Genomic DNA, 15455 nt, shown 5'->3' with positions numbered 1-15455 from the left:
TTGGTATATCTGAGTCCACTGTTGCAGCCACTGTGTAGTGCCTTCCAACCTAGGAGGCTCATCTTCCAGCGCTACATCAGACAACATTCTGTTGTGATTCGTAGGGTTTTCATTGGCTGATTTTCCGAGATAGATTGCCAGGCCTTTCTTCCTGGTCTTAGTCTCAAAGCGACACTGGAACCTGTCCACCATGGGAAACCTTGGTAGTATTTGAAACACCAGCAACACAGCTTCCAGCATCACAGCAACACGCAAGCACCACAGCATGGCAAACTGAAGATCAAGTAGCCACATTACTCCCACACAAATGACATCCACCCTTCAGCAGCAAAAACATCTCGGCAGGAATGGCATCTCTTCCACCTTGGTACTCTAGCACAGTGGCAACTCTAGATGTGTCTCTAATGCTTGAAATGAGCTTCAAGGTCTAGCTCACACCCACCTCCTCCAGAAGGCCGTCCCACCACTCTGGCCCCGTGTCACCCTGCATTCCCAGGGTAACACCCACCACCCATTTTTCCATGCCTGGCCTACGAAAGAAGACAGCCTCACCAGGACAATGAAGTCCACTATGGCTGTATTCAGGGAATTTTAAAATATATTTTTAAACTGTCAAGTTTACTTTATTCATATACTTCTCCATCCCCTCAGTCTCACTGTGAAGATCTTTTTGTTCACTCTCCCATCCAGAAAATCTTTTGTCATAAAGCTGGCAGATCAAAGTGATACATTCACCAAACTCTAGTAGGTACACTTCATTGTTTTAAATTCCTTTCTAGGATATAAAATTAGGTTGGTCTCCAATATCTGTTTCACTCTTAACACAGCGAAAGCAGCAGAGAGTCTGAGGGGCTGTGGCTTTGCAATTCCTGTCTTGAGCACTATGCAGTTCTGGGATCAGCTGTGCACACCGTGAAGCCACAGACATTCACCAAGGCAGCCCGGAGCTCCTCACTCACACCTGGTTCACCTGCAGCATGATGTGAATCCAGGGCTTCCTCCACTGAGGCAGGCAGACCAGCACCCGCCTCTCTGGGTTCAAGAGCAGCTTCCCAGAATGGAATACCTCTTCTCCTGAGGACAGGAACAACTGGAAGGCTGTTTTTAAATTTCAAAATAGAAATGATGGCCTAGCATGTTCAAGTATGCTCACACAAATAAACGCAGCTGGCTGACTCGCGAGGAGAGCCACTGTAAGGTGAGCTGTGAAAGCTACCGCACTAGTGTGTTATCTTCACTTCAGACAGGTCATGGCCCATGATTAGGGAACTTTCCACATGTGACCGCACTGCATGCTGGATGTGTTCCACACAGAAACAACTAGGAAGCCCTATCTGAGAGTTAACCTAAGTCACATTATTAAGACAGCCCCTTGGTTAAACCTTTAGTCATTGAAATTGATCAAAGTACAGAATGCCTGAGTGGACAGAATCCCCATTAAAACCCACAAACATTTCCCAGAATAATTAAAAGGAACGCAGAAAATCACTGCCTGTTAAGAGGATGACCGTTCTAGGGCAGGCAAAAATACGTAAGTCCCGTCCTTGGGCACCGACTGACCAGGGTCGGCAGCACCTTCCTGTGGAGGCTGGAGCTGGATCTGAACAAGTGAGTAACAGTTACATGCTAGGTGGGGGCCAGGGCACCAAAGAGATCAACTGCTTCTTGGAAGCCAGAATATGGCTTAATCTTCTCGCACCACAAGGAAAACACTACCTAACACTAACGATTGGTCAAGGCCCAGCTCTGGCTACCGTCACCTCCAATTCCTTGACCATCACATAGCTTTCGTTCTGTGCTTAACGGAAACACAAGTGGAGAAAGACATATCCAGGTACACACCTCACCTTCATCACTAGACAGTAAACTCCACGAGGGCTGAATGCAGGATTGATCTTGCCCCACAGTGGTGGGCACACACAACAGCGGGCACACACAGTGGAGGCACACACAGTGCTCAGTGCACACAGTGGTGGACACACTAAGCACCTGCCGCACACAACGGTGGGCGCACGAAGCACTTGGCCCACAGTGACAGGTACACACAGTGGCAGGCACACAAAGCATTTGGTGCACACAGTGGCAGACACACAAAGCACCTGGCACACAGTGGCGGGCACACAGTGGCAGGCGCACACAGTGGTGGGCACAAAAAGCACTTGGTACACACAGCGGCGTGCACACACAGCAGCAGGCACACATAGCACTTGGCACACACAGTGGTGGGCACAGACAGTGGCAGGCACACGCAGTGGCAGGTGCACGAAGTCCTTGGCGGACACAGTAGTGGGCGCGCACAGTGGCAGGCACATAAAGCATCTGGCACACACAGTGGTGAGTGCACACAGTGGCGGGTACATGCAGCACTTCTTGCATACAGTGGCAGGCACACAAAGCATTTGGCACACACAGTGGTGAGTACACGCAGCATTTCTTGCACACAGTGGCAGGCACACAAAGCACCTGGCATACACTGGGTGCAACAGACGCCTGATGATGCATATGGGTTTTCAAATCTTAACTGTGGAACAAAAATCAAGAAACACTGTCTGTGGCCTCATAGCGAAGAAAGTAACTGAACATAAGCGTGTTAGCGATAGTGTAAGGGCTGGAAACTAAGAACTTAACTAGGATATGAAAAAGATATGAGGTGCTTTAAATTCACCATCCACATACATGGCACGCACCTTCATCACTTCCAGCGACCTTTCCAAATAAAAAAATTATCACATAGGTTCTCAAAACACTCTGAAGGGACTTATTCCAATTTAACCCTAAGTAAACTGGCGACTTGAGTGACTCGCAGAGGAGGTGGGAAAGCAGTAGAACTAGAACTTCCTGGAATCTGGAACAGACAGAGAAAAGGTACAACAGGCCATCACTAATGGCAATGAAACAGTCTTCCGCTTACATTCAACGCTATGAAACCATGGCTAGTAGCCACAGATTTACTGAAAGTCACTGCCTATGAAGAATTTATAAGGAAGATAAAGGATTTCCGTAAGTTTTTGCTGGCTTTAACCCAAAATAAGTCAGGTTTTCTCACTAGAATTAGTGTATAAATTTGCAAATATGTTAAATCCTGTATACATGATATTTCTAAACCAAATGTGGTTCTCAAGTCTCTCCTAAGTTTAAGACAGTGGATCCCCTTCATGCAGCCCACCTCCCAGCAGGGGCTCTGGCCTCATAGAAAGGAGGGTGAGCCAGAGACAGCAGCAGGGAGGGAGCCCACTTCTAGGTCCTCACGCTCACCACAGAGCACAACAGGAACCCAAGACTCAATTGCATAGGAGATCACTCTTGTAATCTAGAAATCTGCATTCTTGTTTTTGGAATTGTGACATAGGTCATACTGTGTTTTTATAGGAAAGAGAAAAACTGATTAAAGTGCATTAGAAGTAAAAAAATTTTTTTAGAATATTTTAACCACCCTTGAAAAACTAAATAGGGAAAAAAGAAGATAATATTTTAGGATAATTATTCATAGATTAAAATAGAAAATTCTAATACCTCATTATAATTGCTGATTTCAATTCAAAATTTCTACTGGGACTAGTTAAACAAGAATAAAGCAATTTGAGTCAACTTGTTTCTCTTATCTATCTTCTCCAAGCCCAGTAACCTAAGAGCGCAAGGATCAGCCTAGCTACCTAAACCCAACAACGCGCTCTAAGTAATGGCAAGCCAGCCTTTTTCCCCAGTTCCACAACCCTCCAACAAAATGGTGGACGATTAGACCTACACAGGAAAATAAAAGGACCTGAGATGATGTATTAAGAGGACAGACACTTTAGGTAACACATCTAAGAATACATGGAGCAGCCACATACAGGCAGATGACCTTTTTAGACAGCAGGACTAAGGGGTCTTCTAGAGAGAAGCATGACCTTCCATGAGATTAATCCAGACCAAGAGCACTCCTTTGCTCTCTACTTGATAAGTAGTAGGAGCCCTGGTGGCGAAGTGGTTAAAGTGATTGACGGCTAATGGAAAGGTTTGCAGTTCGAAACCACCAGCGGCTCCACAGGACAAAGATGTGGTGGTCTGTTTCCACAGATATTTACAACCTTGGAAACCCTATGGGGTTACTTTAAGTAGGAGTCAGCTCGACGGCAGTGGGTTTTTTGGTAAGTGGTACATAAGTATTTGACAGAGTCAGAAGACTGATGTTCTAGTCCTTCTTTGCCACTGAACAAGTCACCTAATTACCATCCACCTATTTTTTGTAAAATGAGAGAGATAAATTTTAAAAAAACTGAAGTCTCTTCTAGACTTAATACTCTAATCTCATGGTTCATTTTAGGACAACTAAAATTCTTTTTCAACTTTAAATGGTCCTTTCAAATATCACCGTTAAAATATTAATTGTCCAGAATTTGGTAAGAAAATCCACACCTACTGAGAGCCTTGGAGCCCCTCGTGGTACACTAGCTAAGAGCGACAGCTGCTAATCAAAATGTCGGCAGTTCAAATCCACCAGCCACTCCGTGGAAACCCTATGGGGACAGTCCTACTCTGTCCTATGGGGTCGCTATGAGTTGGAATTGACTTGGTGGCAAGGGGTTTGGTTTTTGTTCTTTACTGGGAGCCTTAAAGATTTCTCAGCCCTCAATTACGTCTCCATTTCAACCTTTCTATCCCAAGACTGGAAACTCTATTACATTAGCCTGCAAGGCCTTCTAAGAGAAACAGGTGTAAAGAAGAGTGACCAGGTGTTTTCCACCTCCAATATGGCAGAGGAAGAGAATCAGAGCCTGGGTTAGGATGGTCATTAGAAAGAGCTTCTTGGAATCAGGAGCGATTAATTAAATGTATTTTGTTCTCATCATTCTCCTTTAATGATTTCTCCATTTTGATGTCTGTTCTGCTAGTTTAGTGGGACTGCATGAGGCAGAATTCTGGTGAGCACGCATTCCCCACCACATTATAATGTATGGTTCTTTGGTGACCAGCAGCTCTGAACTTGAGCTACATGTTAAAGCCTTGATTGCATACTTCTATCAATAAAAAAATTGAGCCCCCTGAAATATATAGACATATACATATTTGTTTATAAAGTATATATATATGTGCTATAATATCATACCCAAAAACCCAAACACAGGAAATGAAAATTTTAGATGATGAGATTAAAAAATATTCTACTGTTTTTCCTTTACCCTAATAAATCAACTTGCACGAACCCTTAAAAAAAAAAACAAAAAAAACTTTCTGGGAACAGAGGTTGCTGATGACATGAGCCTGTCAGGAGGGTTTACCTGGGGCTTGTTCTGTGGGCGGGGTGGGGTGGGGGTGTACGTGCACACTCACACGTACTCTTGGCCCTCTTTCTTTTCTTGATTTGGCGTTTTTCCCAGATCTGTTCACTTAATAAATATTTACTGCCCACAACCAATGCATCAGGCACTACAGATAAAAAGATCATCCTGGTTCTGGAGGAACTCACAATCACGTAGACAGATACAACCACGCAAGCAGATACCTGCTATAAAGCACTACCGGCGTTACCAGAAAGGTCTGGTAAAGTAGAGAGAGCCAGAAAAAAACTCCTTAGAGAAGATGCAACCAAACCCAAGAACCCAGGTACGACCAGTCCTAGAGCTGATACGCCCCTGTAAACAAACCAGTTCTACCAAACACACATGCCTGCCTGTCTGCTCTAAGTGTAAAAAAGCCCTAAATGAATAATCAGTACCAACCTCCACTCATTTTCATGACATCAACAGTATCTATAAGAAGCTGTTTTCCAGAAGAAAAACATTCCCAAGTAATTGTTTTCTGAAATCATCTTCATTCTGCAACATGGTCAGTTTGCATGGTACACGTGCCCACCTGCTGGAGATGCTTTTAAAAGGAAAACTCGTCTTTATTGAAGGCCTGAGTCATCACCCTGCTTCACGGCCAAAGAAGGACTGTAACTGCAAGAAACATCACTTTTCAAACAGTCGTGAAGATTCCCTCTTTGAGTTTCAGTAGATAAGCGTACATCTATGCCTCTTATGTAAACACTGCTATCAAAGGTTTCAGAAACCCTGGTGGCATAGTGGTTAAGTGCTACGGCTGCTAACCAAAGGGTCGGCAGTTCGAATCTGCCAGGCACTCCTTGGAAACTCTATGGGGCAGTTCTACTCTGTCCTATAGGGTTGCTATGAGTCGGAATCAACTCAACGGCACTGGGCTTGGGTTACCAAAGGTTTCAGGGCTGCCCTGGTAACGCGAAGGTTAAGCGGCTAGGCTGCTAACTGAAAGACTGGTGGTTCAAATTCACCCAGCAGCTCCATGGGAGAAAAACATGGCCATCTGCTCCCATAAATATTATAGCCTAGAAAACCCTATGGGGCAGTTCTACTCTGTAACATGGGGTCACTATGAGTCAAAATCAACTCCACGGCTCCTAACTATATCAAAGATTTCAGAAGAAAGACCTGAAACAGGCTACAAGGATCTCTTCTGCCCACAGAAGCCATGTAAAGCTGACTTGGGAAGGGTTGGTTCACTTGATGGCAGGGGCTCTTTTTGTTTTGCCTATAAGAGGTATTCTCAGGGACATATTTTGACCACCTGACTAGTATAGTAAACATATTTACCACATGTAAAGCTATTTTTAAAGATGAAGAATTCTACTACTAAGTCAGCACAACCAGACCAAAGCAAAAGCAAGTTTCCTATACACATTCAAATGCTTTGAGGGACCGAGTAGCTGGGACTGGGGACCATAGTTTTGGGGGACATCCAGGTCAACTGGCATAACAGAGTTTATAAAGAAAATATTCTATATCCCACTTTGCTGAGTAGCATCTGGGGTCTTAAAAGCCTGTGAACAGCCATCTAAGATACATCATTGGTCCCATCCCACCTGAAGCAAAGGAGAATGAAGAAAACCAAAGACACACAGAAAATGTTAGCCCAAAGGGCAAAAGGGCCACATGAACCAGAGGCCCCACCAGCATGAGACCAGAAGAACTAGATGGTACCCGGCTACCACCAACAATCACCTTGACAGGGATCACAACAGAGAGACCCAGGCAGTGCAGGAGAAAAATGTAGAAAAGAATTCAAATTCATGTAAAAAGACCAGACTTAATGGTCTGACACAGACTGGAGGAACCCCCGAAACTATGGCCCCCGGGCGCTCTGCTAACCCAGAACTGAAGCCATTTCCGAAGCGCACTTTTCAGACAAAGATTAGACAAGCCTATAAAACAAAAAGTAACACACATGAGGAACATGCTTCTTAGTTCAATCGAACGTATGAGACCAAATGGGCAGCTCCTGTCCAGAAGCAGGACAAAAGGCAGGAAGGGACAGGACAGTATAGGTGGACACAGGGAACCCAGGGTGGAAGGGGGAGTGTGCTGTCACATTGTGGAGATTGCAACCAATGTCACAAAACGGTATGTGTATAAATTTTTGAATGAGAAATTAACGTGAGCTATAAACTTTCACCTAAAGCACAGCAAAAAAAAAAAAAAAAAAATTACATTAAAAACAAAGTGAATAAATTCTCAAAACTCAAAAAACAAAAAAAAATACTAATTCTCCTGTTTTCACTCCAGAAAACACAGCTGGTACTATTCCACCGCAAATCTGTAATAAAAGAACACACAACATGAGAATGACAAACTAATCTAGAAGGCTGGGCACAAACATTACAGGATTCATTTATTACCTTCAACTTATATAACTGAAAACATTTATAATTCAAAAATTTGATTAAGCGCATTTTTAAGAAGTTTGTCAGAAACAGGTTTTGCACACTAGCTGTTTGTGAAACAAATGAGCTTCCATTTGGCTTTTTTCTTTTTTTAAACTCAGTTGTGAAATTAGCAGATTAGTAGAGTTGACACTTGCAATTTGATTAGATTCTAAAGCCAGAAATATCATCAAAACGTTGCCACAGTTCCTTCAATAGTGTTCTTAAGGGACATCGGGGTGGGGGCAAGGTTCTTTTGTTTTGGGCTTTTTTTTTTTTTTTGCTTGTTGTGTAGAAAGAGAGCAATGGGTAGAGAGGAGTTAAATATCATTGTTCCTGGAAATGAAAAAAAGATAAATCTCTTTGGATTATCTTTTCATGATTCCCTTACATGAAGATACAAGTTCCTAATTCATTATCTCAAACCCTTGTGGTCAAGTAAATTTTGAAATTTTAGAAAAGTAATACAAGGCACACACCATAACCTATATAATATTCCCCAACAGGGTCCGGGGCAACACCCATAATAAAACACATACATATTTCTGCAGCTGAAGGAGACTGAATAACCACAGTGAATACTTCAATCAGGCTAGGTTAGGCGGCACTGTTAAATTAGTTATGAATAATCTTTCCATAATCTCTGTGCTCTTAAATGTCACAATTGCAGGTAAGGGACTATGGACTTACATTTAACACAAGGTTTTAAAAAATAAAGACCAATATACAACAACTGGTCTCTATTCACCTGGAGCAGGAGGAAGAAGGAGAGTCAGGAATAGGAGGAGGGTATGAAATGTGTGGCTAACTGCCTCCATGAACAACTGCCTCCTTCGCCCTGTGACCAGAAGAACTGGATGGTACCCAGCTACCATTCCTGAATGTTTTCATCAAAGATTCTATAGAAGAATCCTGACCAGAAGGGGAAAATGCAGAGCAGAATTGCAAATTCTCATGAACTCCAGACTTTCTGAAGCCATAGAGGCTAGATGAACCCTTGAAACTATTACCCCGAAATAATCTTCAAACCTTAAACCAAAAATATCTCCTGAAGTCTTCTTAAAACCAAACAATAGCTTAACTAGTAAAGAAAGAATGTCTACCTTAAGCACTGTGCTCTTTTAAAATCTATCTCTAACAGACCAAAATGATAATAGCAACTCAAAAGATTAGGCAGGAAACTCAGGGGGGCAGTAAGTTTATGTTACTGGAGAAGGAACAACTCAGAAAAGGAGGGTGAGAATAGCTGCACAATTTGAAGAATGTAACCAATGTCACTAATTGTGCATGTACAAATCGTTGAATTGGTGTATGTTCTGTTGTATATATTCTCAACAACAACAAAAATAAGTTATAAAAAAGACAGGAAAGCAGATTAAAAAATATTTAAAAAAAAAAAGACAAGTTGAAGCGGACTAGTTGAGTCCTGAATTCAAATTCCAGCTCTCCTCCATTCAGGCTGCACGAACTTAGGCAAGTGGTTTAATGTCTGTAAGCCTTAGTTTTCTTACCTGTAAAATGGGAACAATGATATCTAATGTACCCTTAGGGTCTGCTGTGAAAACCACACAAGGAAAGAGAGATGAGAAGGTGCCTGGCACTTGGCAGTAGGATCACCAACCATCCAGCTTGCACATGACTTCCCAGTCTTAGTACTGCAAGCCCTATGTCCCAGGAAACCAGGACAGTTGGTCACCCTACTTGGCAGGCACTCAATACATTTTAGCTATTCTAATACTAAGAATATAAATTAACTACAGTAAAAATGCAAAATGGAAAAAATCACAGAAGTTATTTTCGATACTGAAATACTTACACCATTGTCTGGGAATAATGTGTTGTTGCTGGTACGTGCTGTCGAGTAGATTCCGACTCACAGAATAACAGTCACCTCTTTGTGGTAAGCAGAATTCTAAAAGAGCACCCCCTGGTGTGAACACCTGCTTAATCCCCTCTCCTGGAGTACAGGTGGACCTGACCTAATCAAGTGAGCCTTTTTCAGAACTAGAAGTTACAGAGTGATTCGAAACTACAGCAGATGCTCTCCTGCTGGCCTTGAAGAAGCAAAGTGCCCTGCTGTGGAGAAGTTCCCACGGCAGCAAACAGCAGGCAGCCTCTAGGAGCTGAGGGCTTCAGTCCTGCAACCACAAGGAAGAGAATTCTGCCAAGAACTTGAATGAGTTTAGATCCCGAGCATCAGACGAGATTGCAGCCCTGGCCTATATCACGTTTGTCAGCCTGTAAGACCCTGAGTAAAACGCTGCTACACCAAGCCAGGGCTTCTGACCTGCAGAACTGTGGGATGATAAATGGGTGTTGTTCTAAGCCGCTAAATAAGCCACTAAGTTTGTGCTAATTTATTACACAACAATAGAAAATGAATGTATCTTTTCAGAGAGTATCCACTTCAAAATGAGAAAGAGATAAATGTATATCTATATAAATATGACAAATACATATGACATAAATATACATTATAATAAATATATATAAATGGTTTTGTGTAGTATGTACGTATGTAGGTAGGTATACAGGCATCTCCATTTAGTGGATATAGAAGTATCTGTAAAACATTCTAACTTCTTGCATAAAACCACTTGTTTTAAAACAGGAGAAAGCTCAAATGCAAAAGCAGTTTCTTAGTAAATTTCACTTGGTCTGGGAAAAATATCCTGAAATACTCTTTGCTTCACAACCAAAACTCTCACACGATGCTGGTAGGAGTGTGAAATGGCACAACCACTTCAGAAAACTCTTTGGCAATTTCTGCTAAGCCTAAACATACGCCTACTCTATGACTCAGAAATTCCACCTCTAGAGATATACCCAAGAAAAATAAGTACAAAGGTCCACAAAAAGACAAGTACACGAACGTTCATAGCAGCTTTAGTCATAATAGCCCCAAACTGGAAGCAACCCACATGCCCATCATCAGGAAGACGGGTAAACTGTTTTATCTTCCTTCAATGGAAAACAAACATCAATTAAAAAGAACCAACCAATGGTGAGCACACAACAAAGGTGACTCTCACAAGATGTCATGTTGAGTGAAGATGTCTGGCACCCCGGGGTATATAAGGCGTGATTCCACTTACATGAAGTCCAAGCATAGGCACCCCTTATGCGTGGTGCGGGAAGTCAGGAAAACTGAGCACCTCTTGTCGGTGGGGGTGTCAAGGCTGGGAAGGGGCGCCCGATTCCCGTACAGAGGAGCTGGAAACATTGTGTCTGAGTCTGCTTGGAGTTACACGGTGACTGCACACGCGAATCATCACTGAGATGTAGCTCAAGATGAACGCACTTTACTCTGTTACACTCTGGCAGTATTCTATTCAATACCCATCTAAGGAAATTTTAAGATGTCTAAAAGAATTCGACAACAACGGGTTTAAAAGAATTATGGATTCCTCATTAAAAAAAAAAAAAAAAGCCAGTGAACAGTGGAACATTAATACTGTCAAGTTGCTACACAAGTACACCTTTGCAACAAATTATCAGCCATACTTTTCTCTCAAACACAGCGCCTAGCACTACAGGCTCATGGTGAGTCAGAACCCACTTGATGGCATTTCTCAATAAATGTTGGTAGAATGAATTTCACAGGTAAGGCTACTGTTTGCATTTCACCAGCCCAGAGAAATCTATGTGTACATATGCATAAAAGGAAAAAACAAAACCTGTTGCTACCGCCTGGGTTCTGACTCTTAGCAACCCTATAGGACAGAGAACTGCCCCGTAGGGTTTCCAACAAGGGGCTGGTGGATTCAAATTGACCTTTGAGTTAGCAGCTGAGCTCTTAACGACTGCACCTCCAGGGCTCCAGTGTATGTGTGTACACCCAAATATACATAGCATCATTTCCTCAATCGAATATACCCACAATACAAGTGCAACACTATGACTCTGGTCCTAGGAATGACTTCCTTCACCTATGCCCAGTGAATTACTCTGCTCATCTCCAAGTACAAGAAACACAAACTAGGTGTTAAACCATCAGCAAAGAAATGCAGGTGCTCTGCCAGGTGAGGGCTGCACCATTTCCCTTCCTTACACTGGCACTCTCGCGTGTCGCAATAGATCCTCACACTGGAGGTGGCGAACATACCGGCCTCAGAACAGGAACGGTGAGTTATGCATCTAATCCAACCTCCCACCCCAGTCAGAACACCTCCCTGGGCTCCCTACTGGGTGCCCTCCAACCAGAAACGAGGATGCTGGAGAGACTCTGACACACTCAGGAAGGAACACGGGTAAGTTCTGTGTCCGTGGTGGGGGCAGATCCTCTAAATCACCACCGGAAATGGCCAAAGAAAAAGCAAAACAAGCCTGCAAGTTTACCTCGCTATTGTGGCCACGCAGGTTGAAGTTTATCCTCTGGGGAGTATTCCTGTCCCTGCGGCAGTGGCTGGAGGTGAAGGTGACGCCGACGACGCCCCGCCCGTTACCCGTGGCGAGCCAGCCCTCCTCGTAGTAGCGCCTCCTGCACACGGGCTTCTCCTTCTCGCTCTTGGGGACGCGCCCTTTCCAGGACAGGCAGAGGATGTTTGAGTCGCTGCAGAGGACCGGCCCACGTTCCACTGCTGCGTACATACTTCGTTTCTGACGAACTCTTCTACTTAGAAAGCAACGCCTAACGCTGAAAAATCTAATCCAATTTTTCTCATTGAATTATTTCTCTATTTTTTGTGGGTGGCTTGCGCTGCTCCCTTCTTCCCTTTAATTAAGGCCGACCTGGGCCTAATTAGAAGGTCAGCACTTTATAAAGATCCACAAATGCATAGTGAAAAATGCCTCTATAAAAGACGACGGCAGTCTGCTAAGAAAAAGCAATGCTTAAAAAAACCATCAAGTCGTGTTTGTTTTCAAGTCCTTAGAGGAAGAGTGCGCTGACCCTCTGGAGAAAGAGCCTTGTTTAACGAGTGGTGATCAGCAAACAGCTTTGTCTTCTTTTTGTTCAACTTGGTTATTCTTATTCAGCCTGAGGTTCCAGTTTAGTGTAACGTGATTCCAGAGACAAAGGGTTGCAAATACATAGATTTCAAGTAACTTAAGGCTTTATGAATCCCTCTGGCTGGAATGTTCTCCTCCAGAGCTCAGATGCAGAGACAGCATGTACACGATCGTGTTTCTTCTGAAGCCACCGCTGGCACGTTTTCTGAACAGGACAGAGTTCTGCTGCTAAAGCTGAAGAAGATTGCATAAAGGGAAAAAAGGCACACAAACCGTGCAGAACAGACCAGAGTTTGTGCAGACAGCAGTCCGAATGTCAGGAAGAAAAGACGACTCCTTCACTGCCGTTCAAAACCAGGAAACTCCCCGGATCCTACGGTTTTCCCGATCCAAAGCCAGGCCTGGCGTCACAGCAGGTTGTGGTGTCCCACGGGCACACTGCACTCTGTCCACCCGCTGCCCCGATGGTGGCTTGCTTCTCCGTGCCATAGAGGCTGGGAAGGAAGCCCCCTCCCTAAACAGGGTCAGAAAGGTTCTACAGCTCTCCAAGTAGGCAAACGTGTGCCCTGGACGGCCCCTAAATGGCCCTGCTCACAGAGCTGAGCCGGCTTTGGGGTTCTGTTTCTCCCCCGTCTCCTTCCTCCCTGACCTTGTCACTTCACCCTTTTTCTGCTCCTAAAGGTCACGTCTTTTCCCATCCTGATGACAAACACTAATCTCAGGGTTAAGTCCATCAAGTAACCTTTCTCTCACATGAAAGTCTTCTTGGACTCACCAAGGAAGATAATCCCTCAGAACAAACACACAGACGAGCGGCGTCTTCCCCGACGGCTTCCCGTTCTGCCGATGGGGTGCGTTCCTCTTCACATTCAGACTGTTTCCAAATGCCTCATGCACAGCCCAATTAAAAGGAAACTCTGCTTGGATTTCCCTTGGTATTTATTCTGCAATTACCAGTTTCGATTGCTTTTGGAAGATATTATCCTATCGATGCAGGAAAGGAAAGGGGAAATAATAAATTAAAATGTCTCCAGCACGGTTAACTAAAAAAGGCCAAGGAGTCAGTTCATTGTTCAGACCTGTCCCATCAGACCTGAACTCGCTTTCCCCCAGCCGTCACCACACTAACAGTAACTTTTCAGTCTGGGCTTTTAACCTCTGTCCCAATCACCAAAGCCACTGCAAACTAAAGGGCCAAAACCGCCGCCTGCTGCCACCTGCAATGCAGAGATCACGCTTCCCCAGTGTCTCCTTCGCACGGAGCTCCTTCTTTAAACCCGGGAGGTATTTGGAGGCTTGATGTGTGCAAATTTTTTTTTTTCTTCTTTTTGCAAACTTTCTTTACCCGTGAGGACCATATAGAAAGCTGGCCGTTAGTGATGCACTTCTCTCCCCGGGCTCCAGAGCCCAGTGGTGTCTGGCTGCTCCATCTGATTCTTAAATTAATTTTCATCGGTTGTGGAACGCTCGAGTGTGCACAGGGCGAGCCTGCCTTCTCGTGTACGCGTGTGTGGAGAGAAAGAAGCTTTTCAGTGCACGTGCAAACACGCTTCGGCTGGCCCGGGAAGTGTCTGTTTTCCCAGTCACTTCAGGAAGCTTCTGATTGATCACGGCGTGGGGTCCTGGTGTCCCGCAAATCTGTAAAACAAAGAAGTGTAAGAAATAAAAGAACTGGAAAAAAACTGAAGAATAATGGTTTGAGCAGAATAGTAACTGCCATAATTGAAACTGGAGACCCATTTTTACACTAACACATATCAGATGGAGGTATCGAGTCTACTGACCAGTGAAACACAGACAGACGATATTCTGCACCAGTGGACAGACAACCCGTAACCTGCAGCATCTGAACACGGTGTCTGTCAATGGCTGGCGTATCTGGGTGAACTGACTCCCTTGCTCTCATGCTCGGGGCTGCCCTTCTAAGACTCTGGACTCTGCAAATGCACTACCCTGTAGAGGCCATCCTCAGCGAGAAGCCTGAGAGCCTCAGGTGAGCTACCTGAATTGATTTGTTCACTACTAGTAAAGGAAACTCCCTGAAGACACAATGCATCAAGGGCTTTTCAAAACCCCTCTATGTCCCTGAGGGCTGTCAGGTCACAGAGCAAAGCACACCTGTGTCCTCGGCTCCTGCGAATCCTCAACTAAGCCATAAAGTCCTGCAGAACCGTCCCCAGCAAACCCATCCCATCTCCATTCCTGCCGCCTGCAGCCCAGCCTGCATCACCCACCACGACAAATACTGTTTTATAGCTCCCCACGCTCAACCCCCTCCTGGGGCCTCAGCGTGACCTTTCGAAAATTCAAATAAGAGAAACCAAAGCCTTGACTGCACTCCCCTGGGCCTGCGGCAGGTGTTCTCCAGATCCCGGAGGGCCAGCTAAAACCGCCTGCCCAGCTCCCCCACAAGATGTACGCTGGGAGCCCAGGGCGGGGGCGGGGGGAGATCCCGAAACTCTAAACATCGGTGCTGAGATGCAAATACCAACTGTTTGGACGCCAGGCTTTGAGAGCCTCTGGCCCATGGGATCCAGTTCCATCAAGGCCCCTGATGATGTGATTTCAACCTCTCTGCCCACCCTTCGACACCAGGGCAACGGGTATGGTATATGGCTTGGTCCCACCCTCCTGCTGCATCCTCCACGCCTAGCCTGTGTTACCACACTCGCTTCTGGCCACTCGGTCCCCCAAAGCGTTCTGCTCCTGGCTCTTCTCACACCTCATTCTGGCTGCTCCCCCAGCGGCACCAACACCCAAGTCTTCCTTTAAACCCGACGACAACAGCACCTCTACGGTGAAGCCCCCA

General features: G+C 44.8%; 1 protein-coding gene across 6 annotated transcripts in view; it reads right to left on the bottom strand.

The window, feature by feature from the left end:
- The window catches only part of TULP4 (TUB like protein 4), a 304765-nt gene that overhangs the window by 210769 nt on the left and 78541 nt on the right, over positions 1 to 15455 (bottom strand). For 4 of the 6 annotated variants that reach the window (XM_049904582.1, XM_049904572.1, XM_049904561.1 and 1 more), the window contains one exon: positions 12035 to 14284. The exons of 1 other annotated variant lie outside the window; for it this stretch is intronic. In XM_049904582.1, coding sequence (XP_049760539.1) covers positions 12035 to 12286 — 252 coding nt within the window. In that variant the 5' untranslated portion in view covers positions 12287 to 14284. Of the gene's footprint in view, positions 1 to 12034; positions 14285 to 14764; positions 15055 to 15455 lie in introns of those variants that run through there. One more of the 6 variants, XM_049904591.1, reaches the window with a different exon arrangement.

The sequence above is a fragment of the Elephas maximus genome, chromosome 1 (assembly GCF_024166365.1).
Source record: "Elephas maximus indicus isolate mEleMax1 chromosome 1, mEleMax1 primary haplotype, whole genome shotgun sequence".
In the NCBI taxonomy this organism is placed as follows: domain Eukaryota; kingdom Metazoa; phylum Chordata; class Mammalia; order Proboscidea; family Elephantidae; genus Elephas; species Elephas maximus.
Note: the sequence above shows the minus strand (reverse complement) of the source record. Positions and strands in the feature narration are given on the sequence as shown.